General features: G+C 43.4%; 1 protein-coding gene across 1 annotated transcript; it reads left to right on the forward strand.

Moving 5' to 3' along the window:
• The first annotated feature begins 186 nt into the window (after positions 1 to 186).
• On the forward strand, positions 187 to 10,031 carry LOC123738737 (mucin-2-like). The gene is made up of 5 exons (XM_045713489.1): positions 187 to 1,275; positions 1,674 to 1,725; positions 1,991 to 3,255; positions 4,441 to 9,210; positions 9,329 to 10,031. The coding sequence occupies exons 1-5, from the start codon at positions 433 to 435 to the stop codon at positions 9,422 to 9,424; spliced, it is 7,026 nt and encodes a 2,341-aa protein (XP_045569445.1). The 5' UTR covers positions 187 to 432; the 3' UTR covers positions 9,425 to 10,031.
• The last annotated feature ends 6,673 nt before the right edge of the window (positions 10,032 to 16,704 follow it).

Raw genomic sequence — 16,704 nt, forward strand, 5'->3', positions numbered from 1 at the left:
CATGGAGTTCCGACCACAACTGCAGTTAACACAACTGAAGCTCCTACGACAACTGCAGCTCCTACGACAACTGCAGCTCCTACGACAACAACTGTAGCTCCTATAACAATAACTGCAGCTCCTACTACAACAACTGTAGCTCCTATGACAATAACTGTAGCTCCTACTACAACTGTAGCTCTTACAACCACTACAACTGCAGCACCTACTTCAACAACTACAACTGAAGCTCCTACGATAACCACAACTGCAGCACCTGCTTCGACAACTACAAGTGAAGCTGCTACGACAACCACAACTTCAGCGCCTACAACGACAACTACAACGACAACTACAACACCTACTACGACAACTACAACACCAACTACGACAACCACAACACCTACTACAACAACCACAGCTGTATCTCCTACGACAACATCTGTAGCTCCTATGACGACTACAACTGCAGCACCTACTTCAACAACCACTGCAGCTCTTACAACCACTACATATGCAGTTCCTACAACAACGACAACTGAAGCTCCTACGACAACCACAACGGCAGCTCTAACTACAACATCTGTAGCTCCTACGTCCACTACAACAGCAGCACCTACTACAACAACTACAAATGCAGCTCCTACGACAACCACAACTGCAGCTCCTACTACAACTTTAGATCCCACGACCATTACAACAGAAGCACCCACTACGACCACTACAAACGCAGCTCTTACGACAACCGCAACTGATACTCCTACTACAACTTTAGATACTACGACCACTACAACAGCAGCACCTACAACGACAACTGTAGCTCCAACGACAACCACAACTGTAGCTCCAAGTACAACTGTAGCTCCTACCACCACAACTACACCGCATACTTCGACAACCGTAGCACCTACGACCACAACTACACCACCTACTTCGACAACCGCTGCATCTGCTAAAATAACTACAACTGACGCTCCTACAACACCATCTGTAGCTCTTACAACCACTACAACTTCAGCACCTACTTCAACAACTACAACTGAAGCTCCTACGATAACCACAACTGCAGCACCTGCTACGACAACTACAACTGAAGCTGCTACGACAACCACAACTTCAGCGCCTACTACGACAACTACAACACCTACTACGACAACACCTACTACGACAACCACAACTGTAGCACCTACGACAACATCTGTAGCTCCTATGACCACTACAAATGCAGCACCTACTTCGACAACTACAAATGCAGTTCCTACAACAACGACAACTGAAGCTCCTACGACAACCACAACTGCAGCTCCAACTACAACATCTGTAGCTCCTACGACCACTACAAAAGCAGCACCTACTACAACAACTACAAATGCAGCTCCTACGATAACCACAACTGCAGCACCTGCTACGACAACTACAACTGAAGCTGCTACGACAACCACAACTTCAGCGCCTACTACGACAACTACAATACCTACCACGACAACTACAACACCTACTACGACAACCACAACTGTAGCTCCTACGACAACATCTGAAGCTCCTATGACCACTACAACTGCAGCACCTACTTCAACAACCACTGCAGCTCTTACAACCACTACATCAGCAGCACCTACTTCGACAACTACAAATGCAGTTCCTACAACAACGACAACTGAAGCTCCTACGACAACCACAACTGTAGCTCCAAGTACAACCGTAGCACCTACGACCACAACTACACCATCTACTTCGACAACCGCTGCATCTGCTAAAATAACTACAACTGACGCACCTACAACACCATCTGTAGCTCTTACAACCACTACAACTGCAGCACCTACTTCAACAACTACAACTGAAGCTTCTACGATAACCACAACTGCAGCACCTGCTACGACAACTACAACTGAAGCTGCTACGACAACCACAACTTCAGCGCCTACTACGACAACTACAACACCTACTACGACAACTACAACACCTACTACCACAACCACAACTGTAGCTCCTACGACAACATCTGTAGCTCCTATTACCACTACAACTGCAGCATCTACTTCAACAACCACTGCAGCTCTTACAACCCCTACATCAGCAGCACCTACTTCAACAACTACAAATGCAGTTCCTACAACAACGACAACTGAAGCTCCTATGACAACCACAACTGCAGCTCCAACTGCAACATCTGTAGCTCCTACGACCACTACAACAGCAGCATCTACTACAACAACTACAAATGCAGCTCCTACGACAACCACAACTGCAGCTCCTACTACAACTTTAGATCCCACGACCATTACAACAGAAGCACCCACTACGACCACTACAAACGCAGCTCTTACGACAACCGCAACTGATACTCCTACTACAACTTTAGATACTACGACCACTACAACAGCAGCACCTACAACGACAACTGTAGCTCCTACGACAACCACAACTGTAGCTCCAAGTACAACTGTAGCTCCTACCACCACAACTACACCACCTACTTCAACAACTACAACTGAAGCTCCTACGATAACCACAACTGCAGCACCTGCTACGACAACTACAACTGAAGCTGCTACGACAACCACAACTTCAGTGCCTACTACGACAACTACAACACCTACTACAACACCTACTACGACAACTACAACACCTACTACGACAACTACAACACCTACTATGACAACCACAACTGTAGCTCCTACGACATCATCTGTAGCTCCTTTGACCACTACAACTGCAGCACCTACTTCAACAACCACTGCAGCTCTTACAACCACTACATCAGCAGCACCTACTTCGACAACTACAAATGCAGTTCCTACAACAACGACAACTGAAGCTCCTACGACAACCACAACTGCAGCTCCAACTACAATATCTGTAGCTCCTACGTCCACTACAACAGCAGGATCTACTACAACAACTACAAATGCAGCTCCTACGACAACCACAACTGCAGCTCTTACTACAACTTTAGATCCCACGACCATTACAACAGAAGCACCCACGACGACCATTACAAACACAGCTCCTACGACAACCGCAACTGATACTCCTACTAAAACTTTAGATACTACGACCACTACAACAGTAGCACCTACAACGACAACTGTAGCTCCTACGACAACCACAACTGTAGCTCCAAGTACAACTGTAGCTCCTACCACCACAACTACACCACCTACTTCAACAACTACAACTGAAGCTCCTACGATAACCACAACTGCAGCACCTGCTACGACAACTACAACTGAAGCTGCTACGACAACCACAACTTCAGTGCCTACTACGACAACTACAACACCTACTACAACACCTACTACGACAACTACAACACCTACTACGACAACTACAACACCTACTATGACAACCACAACTGTAGCTCCTACGACAACATCTGTAGCTCCTTTGACCACTACAACTGCAGCACCTACTTCAACAACCACTGCAGCTCTTACAACCACTACATCAGCAGCACCTACTTCGACAACTACAAATGCAGTTCCTACAACAACGACAACTGAAGCTCCTACGACAACCACAACTGCAGCTCCAACTACAATATCTGTAGCTCCTACGTCCACTACAACAGCAGGATCTACTACAACAACTACAAATGCAGCTCCTACGACAACCACAACTGCAGCTCCTACTACAACTTTAGATCCCACGACCATTACAACAGAAGCACCCACGACGACCACTACAAACGCAGCTCTTACGACAACCGCAACTGATACTCCTACTACAACTTTAGATACTACGACCACTACAACAGTAGCACCTACAACGACAACTGTAGCTCCTACGACAACCACAACTGTAGCTCCAAGTACAACTGTAGCTCCTACCACCACAACTACACCACCTACTTCAACAACTACAACTGAAGCTCCTACGATAACCACAACTGCAGCACCTGCTACGACAACTACAACTGAAGCTGCTACGACAACCACAACTTCAGTGCCTACTACGACAACTACAACACCTACTACGACAACACCTACTACGACAACCACAACTGTAGCTCCTACGACACCATCTGTAGCTCCTATGACCACTACAACTGCAGCACCTACTTCAACAACCACTGCAGCTCTTACAACCACTACATCAGCAGCACCTACTTCGACAACTACAAATGCAGTTCCTACAACAACGACAACTGAAGCTCCTATGACAACCACAACGGCAGCTCTAACTACAACATCTGTAGCTCCTACGACCACAAAAGCAGCATCTACTACAACAAATACAAATGCAGCTCCTACGACAACCACAACTGCAGCTCCTACTACAACTTGAGATCCCACGACCATTAGCAACAGAAGCACCCACTACGACCACTACAAACGCAGCTACTACGACAACCTCAACTGATACTCCTACTACAACTTTAGATACTACGACCACTACAACAGCAGCACCTACAACGACAACTGTAGCTCCTACGACAACCACAACTGTAGCTCCAAGTACAACTGTAGCTCCTACCACCACAACTACACCACACTTACTTCGACAACCGTAGCAACTACGACCACAACTACACCACCTACTTCGACAACCGCTGCATCTGCTAAAATAACTACAACTGATGCTCCTACAACACCATCTGTAGCTCTTACAACCACTACAACTGCAGCACCTACTTCAACAACTACAACTGAAGCTCCTACGATAACCACAACTGCAGCACCTGCTACAAAAACTACAACTGAAGCAGCTATGACAACCACAACTTCAGCGCCTACTACGACAACTACAACACCTACTACGACACCTACTACGACAACCACAACTGTAGCTCCTACGACAACATCTGTAGCTCCTATGACCACTACAACTGCAGCATCTACTTCAACAACCACTGCAGCTCTTACAACCCCTACATCAGCAGCACCTACTTCAACAACTACAAATGCAGTTCCTACAACAACGACAACTGAAGCTCCTATGACAACCACAACTGCAGCTCCAACTGCAACATCTGTAGCTCCTACGACCACTACAACAGCAGCATCTACTACAACAACTACAAATGCAGCTCCTACGACAACCACAACTGCAGCTCCTACTACAACTTTAGATCCCACGACCATTACAACAGAAGCACCCACTACGACCACTACAAACGCAGCTCTTACGACAACCGCAACTGATACTCCTACTACAACTTTAGATACTACGACCACTACAACAGCAGCACCTACAACGACAACTGTAGCTCCTACGACAACCACAACTGTAGCTCCAAGTACAACTGTAGCTCCTACCACCACAACTACACCACCTACTTCAACAACTACAACAGAAGCTCCTACGATAACCACAACTGCAGCACCTGCTACGACAACTACAACTGAAGCTGCTACGACAACCACAACTTCAGTGCCTACTACGACAACTACAACACCTACTACAACACCTACTACGACAACTACAACACCTACTACGACAACTACAACACCTACTATGACAACCACAACTGTAGCTCCTACGACATCATCTGTAGCTCCTTTGACCACTACAACTGCAGCACCTACTTCAACAACCACTGCAGCTCTTACAACCACTACATCAGCAGCACCTACTTCGACAACTACAAATGCAGTTCCTACAACAACGACAACTGAAGCTCCTACGACAACCACAACTGCAGCTCCAACTACAATATCTGTAGCTCCTACGTCCACTACAACAGCAGGATCTACTACAACAACTACAAATGCAGCTCCTACGACAACCACAACTGCAGCTCTTACTACAACTTTAGATCCCACGACCATTACAACAGAAGCACCCACGACGACCATTACAAACACAGCTCCTACGACAACCGCAACTGATACTCCTACTAAAACTTTAGATACTACGACCACTACAACAGTAGCACCTACAACGACAACTGTAGCTCCTACGACAACCACAACTGTAGCTCCAAGTACAACTGTAGCTCCTACCACCACAACTACACCACCTACTTCAACAACTACAACTGAAGCTCCTACGATAACCACAACTGCAGCACCTGCTACGACAACTACAACTGAAGCTGCTACGACAACCACAACTTCAGTGCCTACTACGACAACTACAACACCTACTACGACAACACCTACTACGACAACCACAACTGTAGCTCCTACGACACCATCTGTAGCTCCTATGACCACTACAACTGCAGCACCTACTTCAACAACCACTGCAGCTCTTACAACCACTACATCAGCAGCACCTACTTCGACAACTACAAATGCAGTTCCTACAACAACGACAACTGAAGCTCCTATGACAACCACAACGGCAGCTCTAACTACAACATCTGTAGCTCCTACGACCACAACAGCAGCATCTACTACAACAAATACAAATGCAGCTCCTACGACAACCACAACTGCAGCTCCTACTACAACTTTAGATCCCACGACCATTACAACAGAAGCACCCACTACGACCACTACAAACGCAGCTACTACGACAACCTCAACTGATACTCCTACTGCAACTTTAGATACTACGACCACTACAACAGCAGCACCTACAACGACAACTGTAGCTCCTACGACAACCACAACTGTAGCTCCAAGTACAACTGTAGCTCCTACCACCACAACTACACCACCTACTTCGACAACCGTAGCAACTACGACCACAACTACACCACCTACTTCGACAACCGCTGCATCTGCTAAAATAACTACAACTGACGCTCCTACAACACCATCTGTAGCTCTTACAACCACTACAACTGCAGCACCTACTTCAACAACTACAACTGAAGCTCCTACGATAACCACAACTGCAGCACCTGCTACAAAAACTACAACTGAAGCTGCTATGACAACCACAACTTCAGCGCCTACTACGACAACTACAACACCTACTACGACACCTACTACGACAACCACAACTGAAGCTCCTACGACATCATCTGTAGCTCCTATGACCACTACAACTGCAGCACCTACTTCAACAACCACTGCAGCTCTTACAACAACTACATCAGCAGTTCCTACAACAATGACAACTGAAGCTCCTACGACAACCACAACTGCAGCTCCAACTACAACATCTGTAGCTCCTACAACCACTACAACAGCAGCACCTACTACAACAACTACAAATGCAGCTCCTACGACAACCACATCTGCAGCTCCTACTACAACTTTAGATCCCACGACCATTACAACAGAAGCACCCACGACGACCATTACAAACGCAGCTCCTACGACAACCGCAACTGATACTCCTACTACAACTTTAGATACTACGACCACTACAACAGCAGCACCTACAACGACAACCACAACAGCAGCACCTACAACAACAACTGTAGCTTTTACGACAACAAATATGTCCCCAACCACTACAACGTCAGCAGCTACAGCGAAAATCACTTCAGCTCCTACTACAACAACTGTAGCTCTTACAACCACTACGACTGCAGCACATACTACAACAACTACAACTGAAGCGCCTATGATAACCACAACTGCAGCACCTACTACGACAATTATAACTGAAGCTGCTACGACAACCACAATTGCAGCACCTATTACGACAACTGCAGCACCTACTACGACAACTGCAGCACCTACTACGACAACCACACCACCTACTACGACAACCACAACACCTACTACGACAACCACAACACCTACTACGACAACCACAACTGTAGCTCCTACGACAACCACAACTGTAGCTCCAAGTGCAACAACTGTAGCTCCTACGACCACAACTACACCACCTACTTCGACAACCGCTGCAGCATCTGCTAAAATAACTGCAACTGACGCTCCTACACCATATGTAGCTCTTACAACCACTACAACTGCAGCACCTACTTTAACAACTACAACTGAAGCTCCTACGATAACCACAACTGCAGCACCTACAACAACAACTGTAGCTTCTATGACAACAAATATATCCCCAACCACTACAACGTCAGCAGCTACAGCAAAAATCACTTCAGCTCCTACTACAACAACTGTAGCTCTTACAACCACTACGACTGCAACACATTCTACAACTACAACTAAAGCTACTACGACAACCACAACTGCAGCACCTACTACGACAACGACAACTGCAGCACCTACTACGACAATGACAAATGCAGTTCCTATGACAACCACAACTGCAGCTCCTACTACAACAACTTTAGATCGTACGACCACAACAACAGAAGCACCTACAACGACAACTGAAGGTCCTACGATAACCACAACAACATCTGTAGCTCCTTCGCCAACAACTGTAGCTCCTACGACCACTACAACTGCATCATCTACTTTGACAACCACTGCAGCACCTGCTACAATAACTACAACTGAAGCCCCTATGACAACCACAACACCTACTATGGCCATTACAACAGCAGCACCCATAACAAGAACTGTAGCTCCTATGATCAATACAACTTCAGCACCTACTTCGACAACCACTGCAGCACCTGCTACAATAACTACAACTGCAGCTCTTACAACAACCACAACTGCAGCTAAAGCTACAACCATAACTGCACCTCCTACTATAACATTTTTAGCTCTTATGACCCCTACATCAGCCGCACCTACAATGAAATCTGTTGCTCCTACAGCAACTGTTGCGCCTACAACCACTACATCTACCATACCTACAACAACAACTAAAGCTCTTACTCCAATAACTGTAGCTCCTTCAACCAGCACCACAAAAGCTGCTATGACAATCAATTCAGCTCTTACTAAAACAACCATTGGTCCTACCACCCCTACAACTGCAGCATCTACTACGACAACAACTACAGCTCTTACAACAACCACAATTGCAGCTACTATGATAACTGCAGCTCCTACAAGTGCAACTGCAGCTCCTACAGATGCAACTGCAGCTCCTACAGCTGCAACTCTTACAACTGCATCTGCAGCTCCTACAACTGCAGATGATAATGCTGCATTAATTAAAACAGCTGTAGCTCCTACAACCACTACAATGGCAGGTCCTTCAACAACCACAACTCCAGCTCCTTCGACAACCACAACGAAAGCTGCTACAACAACCACAAATATAGCTGCTACAACCACCACAACAGCAGCACCCACAACGACAACTGTAGAAGCTACCACACCACCTCCTACTCTTTTGCTGACCACTCCTTTCAATACCACAAGTGGAGGTTTTCCTGGCTGGGCTCTGGCCATTATCATCCCTTGTGGCATCGCTATCATTCTGGTACCCCTGTGGATCCTGCTATGTGTACGTATAGGCTTGTGTTCACTTGTGTACTGTTTACATATTTATTCAAAAAATATGCTAAATCTCTGCAATGATTTAATTTTACATGTGAATCATACTTCTCCATCTTGTTTTGCAGTGCATTTTATGTGGCGGATGTGTAGCTATAAGGAGACGCTGGCACAGACGCAGATCTTACAATGTACAGTACAGCAGAAGAAACGGTCTCTTCTGAGGTGACAACGCTAACATCTCTGGCCTATTGTAATCACAAGAACAGCCAATCATCTATATCTGCTAATCATGGCACTTTAATGCATGGAAAAATTACTTGACTACACAGCATTGCATCTGAGAAGATCAAGTGAAAATGTATAATAGGCTTAAAAGGCCACATGTTTTTTGTGCAATGTACTACTTTATATATTATGCATCTGAATGTTAATCAAAGTTACAGCTGAGCTGAACATAGTATGTTAATATATTTATTAGTTATGTCATTTGTGGTTTCAAGCTGTGCTGTCCACTTACTAAAACAGTTATCATTTATTTATTTCATGTATAATAAGCTTCATTCCAATATTTATTTTTTGTTTGTTATTTCCTCTCTTGATTAACTATGAACTAATTTATTTTAAACTTCAATACAGTACATGTTTCTTCAACTTATAGTTTGACAAATGTAATGAAAATACAAACCAGTATTATGATCAAATTTTATGTAAAGGTTTGACTGCAGGGTGATTATAGACAGCACATGTACACATCAAAAGTAGTCAAAATTGTCCGACCTGGCACCTTAATCTATGCAAAACTTATTAAAGACCAAGTTCAGTCAAAAACGTGATTTTCTTATGTTTTGTATTCAGTGCCTTCAAAACGTATTCACACCCCTTGACTTAAAAATAATAATAATTGTGTTACAGCCTGAATTTGAAATGGATTAAATTGAGATTTTGTGACAATGGCCTACACACAATACCCCATACTGTCAAAGTGGTATTATGTTTTTAGAATTTTTTACAAATTAATTTAAAAAGTAAATATGTATTCAACCCTTTTGTTATGGCAAGCTTACAAAAGTTCACATAACAAGTCACATAATAAGTTGCATGGACAATCTGTGTTAAAAAGTAGAATTTAACATGATTTTGGAATGACTTCCTCATCTCTGTACAACCACAAACACCAGGGAGGTTTTCCAATGCCTCGCAAAGAAGGGCACTTATTGGTAGATGGGTTAAAGAAAAAAAACAGACATTGAATAGCCCTTTGAGCATGGTTAAGTTATGAATTACACTTTATGTGGTGTATCAGTGCACCCAGTCACTACCAAGATACTGCTTCCTAACTCAGTTGCTACAGTGGAAGGAAACCGCTCAGGAATTTCACCATGAGGCCAATGGTGACTTTAAATCAGTTACAAAGTTTATTGGCTGTGATAGGAGAAAACTTAGGGTGGACCAACAACATTGCAGTTATTCCACAACACTAACTAAGAGTGAAAAGAGTGAAAAGAAGAATGCCCATATAAAATGTAGCAAAGGCATTCACCTTTTGTCCTAAATACAAGGTGTTATGTTTTGGGCAAATCCAATACAACACATTACGCCAAGGACTTGGGAGTTTTTCAGGATAAAACATAAATGGAATGGAGCTAAGCACAGGTAAAATCCTAGAGGAAAACCTGGTTCAGTCTGCTTTCCACCAGACATTGGGAGATGAATTCACCTTTCTACAGGACAATAACCGAAAACACAAGGCCAAATCTACACTGTCTCTTGGTGTCTTTCACACATACATAAACATATACATATGTATTTAAACGCAGCAAAAAAGAAACGTCCCTTTTCAGGACCCTGTCTTTCAAAGATCATTCGTAAAAATCCAAATAACTTCATAGATCTTCATTGTAAAGGGTTTAAACACTGTTGCCCATGCTTGTTCAATGAACGATAAACAATTAGCTTCTCTAGGGTAGGGGCAGTATTCGGAATTGTGGATGAAAGGTGTGCCCAAATTAAACTGCCTGTTACTCGGGCCCAGAAGTTAGGATATGCATATTATTAGTAGATTTGGATAGAAAACACGCTGAAGTTTCTAAAACTGTTTGAATGATGTCTGTGAGTATAACTCATATGGCAGGCAAAAATGGAGAAAAATCCAACCAGGAAGTGTGGAAATCTGAGGTTGTAGTTTTACTGGCCTATCCTGGCCTATCCAGTATACAGTGACTTAGGGTTCATTTGGCACTTCCTAAGGCTTCCACTAGATGTCAACAGTCTTTAGAATGTTGTTTGAGGCTTCTACAGTGAATCTTGAGCAAACAAGAGCTCCTGGAAGTTGACTCAGAAAATGACATGAGTTCAGTGGCGCGCATTCACGTGAGCGTTAGCTGTGTTCCAGTTCATTTTGAAGACATTTGAATCATCCGGTTGGAATATTAATGAAGATTTATGTTATACATCGTTTGAATTGTTTCTACGAACGTAAATATAACTTTCTTTTACTTTTCGTCGTGACATTTCGGTGCGCTTCCTAGATTTGGAGTAGTGGACTGAATGCACGAACAAAAAGGAGGTATTTGGACATAAATTATGGACTTTATCGAACAAAACAAACATTTATTGTGGACCTGGGATTCCTGGGAGTGCATTCTGATGAAGATCATCAAAGGTAAGTGAATATTTATAATGCTATTTATGATTTTATTATCTGTATTGTTTGATGTTGTTGTCTGAGCGCAGTACTCAGATTATTGCAAAGTGTGCTTTTGCCATAAAGCTTTTTTGAAATCTGACATTGCGGTTGCATTAAGGAGAAGTTTATCTATAATTCTTTGAATAACAGTTTAATATCTTATCAACGTTTTACGATGAGTATTTCTGTAAATTCATGTGCTCATTCACCGGAGGTTTTTGGAGGCAAAATATTTCGGAACATTATTGGCCAATGTAAAATGTTTTTTTTGGATATAAATATGAACTTTATCGAGCAAAACATACATGTATTGTGTAACATGAAGTCCTATGAGTGCCATCTGATGAAGATCAAAGATTAGTGCTTAATTTTAGCTGTATTTCTGTTTTTTGTGACGCCTCTCCTTGCTTCGAAAATGGCTGTGTGGTTTTTCTTGTTTCTGCGCTGTCCTAACATAATCTAACTTTATGCTTTCGCCATAAAGACTTTTTGAAATCGGACAATGTGGTTGGATTAACGAGAAGTGTATCTTTAAAATGGGTTATAATTGTTGTATGTTTGAGAAATATGAATTATGAGGTTTCTGTTGTTTTGAATTTGGCGCCCTGTTATTTCCCTGGCTGTTGAATAGTGTGTCCCGCAGGTGGGACGGTAGCGTCCCACATACCCCAGAGAGGTTGAACATGCAGCAGTGGAATGGTCGTTACGACACTAACAGCTTACAGACAGTAGGCAATTAAGGTCACAGTTATGAAAACTTAGGACACTAAAGAGGCCTTTCTACTGACTCTGAAAAACACCAAAAGAGATGCCCAGGGTCCCTGCTCATCTGCGTGAATGTGCCTTAGGCATAATGCAAGGAGACATGGGGACTGCAGATGTGGCCAGGACTGGCAAAAAGTGCTCTTCACTGATGAGTCGCGGTTTTGTCTCACCGGGGTGATGGTCGGATTCGTGTTTATCGTCGAAGGAATTAGCGTTACACCGAGGCCTGTACTCTGGAGAGGGATCGATTTGGAGGTGGAAGGTCCGTCATGGTCTGGAGTGGTGTGTCACAGCATCATCGGACTGAGCTTGTTGTCACTGCAGGCAATCTCAATGCTGTGCGTTACAGGGAAGACGTCCTCCTACATCATGTGGTGCCCTTCCTGCAGGCTCATACTTACATGACCCTCCAGCATGACAATGCCACCAGCCATACTGCTCGTTCTGTGCGTGATTTCCTTCAAGACAGGAATGTCAGTGTTCTGCCATGGCCAGCGAAGAGCCTGGATCTCAATCCCATTGAGCATGTCTGGGACCTGTTGGATTAGAGGGTGAGGGCTAGGGCCATTCCCCCCAGAAATGTCAGGGAACTTGCAGGTGCCTTGGTGGAAGAGTGGGGTAACATCTCACAGCATGAACTGGCAAATCTGGTGCAGTCCGTGAGGAGGAGATGCACTGCAGTACTTAATGCAGCTGGTGGCCACACCAGATACTGACTGTTACTTTTGATGTTGACCCCCCTTTGTTCAGGGAAACATTATTCCATTTATGTTAGTCACATGTCTGTGGAACATGTTCAGTTTATGTCTGTTGTTGAATCTTATGTTCGCTGAAAATAAATGCACTTGACAGTGAGAGAACATTTCTTTTTTAATGAGTTTATATAGATGGGCAAAAGAACACAGACACTGGATAGAAGAACTCTGCCTAGGTCAGCATCCCGGAGTTGCCTCTTCACTGTTGACGTTGAGACTAATATATATATATATATATATATATATATATATATATATATATATATATATATATATATTATATGACATTGAGACCATTTACAGTTGAAGTCGGAAGTTTACATACACCTTAGCCAAATAGTCGTGGCCAAAAGTTTTGAGAATGACACAAATATTATTTTTCACAAAGTCTGCTGCCTCAGTTTATATGATGGCAATTTGCATATACTCCAGAATGTTATGAAGAGTGATCAGATGAATTGCAATTAATTGCAAAGTCCCTCTTTGCCATGCAAATGAACTGAATTCCCCCAAAAAACATTTCAGCCCTACCACAAAAGGCCAGCTGACATCATGTCAGTAATTTTCTCGCTAACACAGGTATGAGTGCTGACGAGGACAAGGCTGGAGATCACTCTGTCATGCTGATTGAGTTCAAATAACAGACCAGAAGCTTCAAAAGGAGGGTGGGTGCTTGGAATCATTGTTCTTCCTCTGTCAACCATGTTTACCTGCAAGGAAACACGTGCCGTCATCATTGCTTTGCACAAAAAGCGCTTCACAGGCAAGGATATTGCTGCCAGTAAGATTGCACCTAAATCAACCATTTATCGGATCATCAAGAACTTCAAGGAGAGCGGTTCAATTGTTGTGAAGAAGGCTTCAGGGCGCCCAAGAAAGTCCAGCAAGCGCCAGGACCGTCTCCTAAAGTTGATTCAACTGCGGGATCGGGGCACCACAAGTACAGAGCTTGCTCAGGAATGGCAGCAGGCAGGTGTGAGTGCATCTGCACGCACAGTGAGGCGAACACTTTTGGAGGATGGCCTGGTGTCAAGAATGGCAGCAAAGAAGCCACTTCTCTCCAGGAAAAACATCAGGGACAGACTGATATTCTGCAAAAGGTACAGGGATTGGACTGCTGAGGACTGGGGTAAAGTCATTTTCTCTGATGAATCCCCTTTCCGATTGTTTGGGGAATCCAGAAAAAAGCTTGTCCGGAGAAGACAAGGTGAGCGCTACCATCAGTCCTGTGTCATGCCAACATTAAAGCATCCTGAGACCATTCATGTGTGGGGTTGCTTCTCAGCCAAGGGAGTGGGCTCACTCACAATGTTGCCTAAGAACACAGCCATGAATAAAGAATGGTATCAACACATCCTCCAAGAGCAACTTCTCCCAACCATCCAGGAACAGTTTGGTGACGAACAATGCCTTTTCCAGCATGATGGAGCACCTTGCCATAAGGCAAAAGTGATAACTAAGTGGCTCAGGGAACAAAACATCAATATTTTGGGTCCATGGCCAGGAAACTCCCCAGACCTTAATCCCATTGAGAACGTGTGGTCAATCCTCAAGAGGCGGGTGGACAAACAAAAACCCACAAATTCTGACAAACTCTAAGCATTGATTATGCAAGAATGGGCTGCCATCAGTCAGGATGGGCACAGAAGTATTGACTCTTTGCATCAACTTCATGTAATGTCAATAAAATCTTTGACACTTATGAAATGTTATAATTGTACTTCAGTATTCCATAGTAACATCTGACAAAAATATCTAAAGACACTGAGGCAGCAAATTCTGTGGAAATTAATATTTGTGTCATTCTCAAAACTTTTGGCCACGAATGTACATTTAAACTCAGTTTTTCACAATTCCTGAAATGTAATTCTAGTAACAATTCCCTGTCTTAGGTCAGTTAGGATTCACCACTTTATTTTAAGAATGCAAAAAGGTCAGAATGATAGTAGAGAGAATGATTTATTTGAGCTTTTATTTCTTTCATCACATTCCCAGTGGGTCAGAAGTTTACATACACTCAATTAGTATTTGGTAGCATTGCCTTTAAGCAAGGCCTTGAAATACACCCACAGGTACACCTCCAATTGACTCAAATGATGTCAATTAGCCCATCAAAAGCTTCTAAAACAATGACATCATTTTCTGGAATTTTCTAAGCTCTTTAAAGGCGCAGTCAACTTAGTGTATGTAAACTTCTGACCCACTGGAATTGTGATACAGTGAATGATAAGTGAAATAATCTGTCTGTAAACAATTGTTGGAAAAATGACTTGTGTCATGCACAAAGTAGATGTCCTAACCGACTTGCCAAAACTATAGTTTGTTAAAAAGACATTTGTGGAGTGGTTGAAAACATTGTTTTAATGAAGTTTATGTAAACTTCCGACTTCAACTGTATATATAGTCTCAACGTCAACAGTGAAGAGGCGACTCCGGGATGCTGACCTTCCAGGCAGAGTTCCTCTATCCAGTGTCTGTGTTCTTTTGCCCATCTTAATCATTTATTTTTATTGGCCAGTCTGAGATATAGCTTTTTCTTTGCAACTCTGCCTAGAAGGCCAGCATCCCGGAGTTGCCTCTTCACTGTTCACTTTGAGACTGGTGTTTTGATTTGATGACAACATTTGTTATTTGAAGATAAACAATGTAGACAGCATTTGATGAGAATCTGTGCCTCCATGTCTTAATGATGGTTCCATCACAACTTTCAGAAATTAACAACAATTACACATAAAAATTATAATGAAGATGCAGGACAATTTATTGATCAACACCAAAACCCATTGTCACATACAGGGCGATTTCGGCTTGGGCTTGAGACTGTGTCATCCCTAGTCTCTCTATACAGACTGGTTGATTCAGGCAATGTACCAATACTCCAGTTTAACATGTGTGTAGATGTTCCTGCCTCAGTTGGGACAAAGGTGACAAGTCTGAAATGGGAAGCACATCATCGGTAACGTCGCTGCCGGATCCGCTTCTTGCCCTAGCTAAACATGAGCAGAATTCTTGCCTGCATTTTGACCCCTGCCTATCCAAACTCTTGATTTGTTGAGAGTTATCTGTCTGAAGAAGATCCTCCCCTAAAATCATATGTTTTCCACATTTCGAAATGTCAGAGAGCAGCCGACATCCTCCCCAGACCTTCTGCCGTTACCTAGTTTACGTTGCCTGACGAATTTCTACTGCTCTATCTATTGCAACATACATTCTACATTCAGTCTCAACCTGCTATCCTAGAAGTCATTTTGAATATGAGCCTTACAAACTAAAGCTGTCACACCCTAAAAAATGA

This window comes from Salmo salar, unplaced genomic scaffold (assembly GCF_905237065.1).
Source record: "Salmo salar unplaced genomic scaffold, Ssal_v3.1, whole genome shotgun sequence".
Lineage (NCBI taxonomy): Eukaryota > Metazoa > Chordata > Actinopteri > Salmoniformes > Salmonidae > Salmo > Salmo salar.

What these genes read in the sequence shown, in the direction of transcription:
- LOC123738737 (XM_045713489.1), top strand. Translation starts at nt 433, where the DNA reads ATGACGACTACAACTGCAGCACCTACTTCAACAACCACTGCAGCTCTT. An exon ending in CATCTACTTCGACAACCGCT is followed by an intron (nt 1,726 to 1,990) that starts GCATCTGCTAAA and finishes CAACATCTGTAG; the next exon opens with CTCCTATTACCACTACAACT. An exon ending in CCCTGTGGATCCTGCTATGT is followed by an intron (nt 9,211 to 9,328) that starts GTACGTATAGGC and finishes CTTGTTTTGCAG; the next exon opens with TGCATTTTATGTGGCGGATG.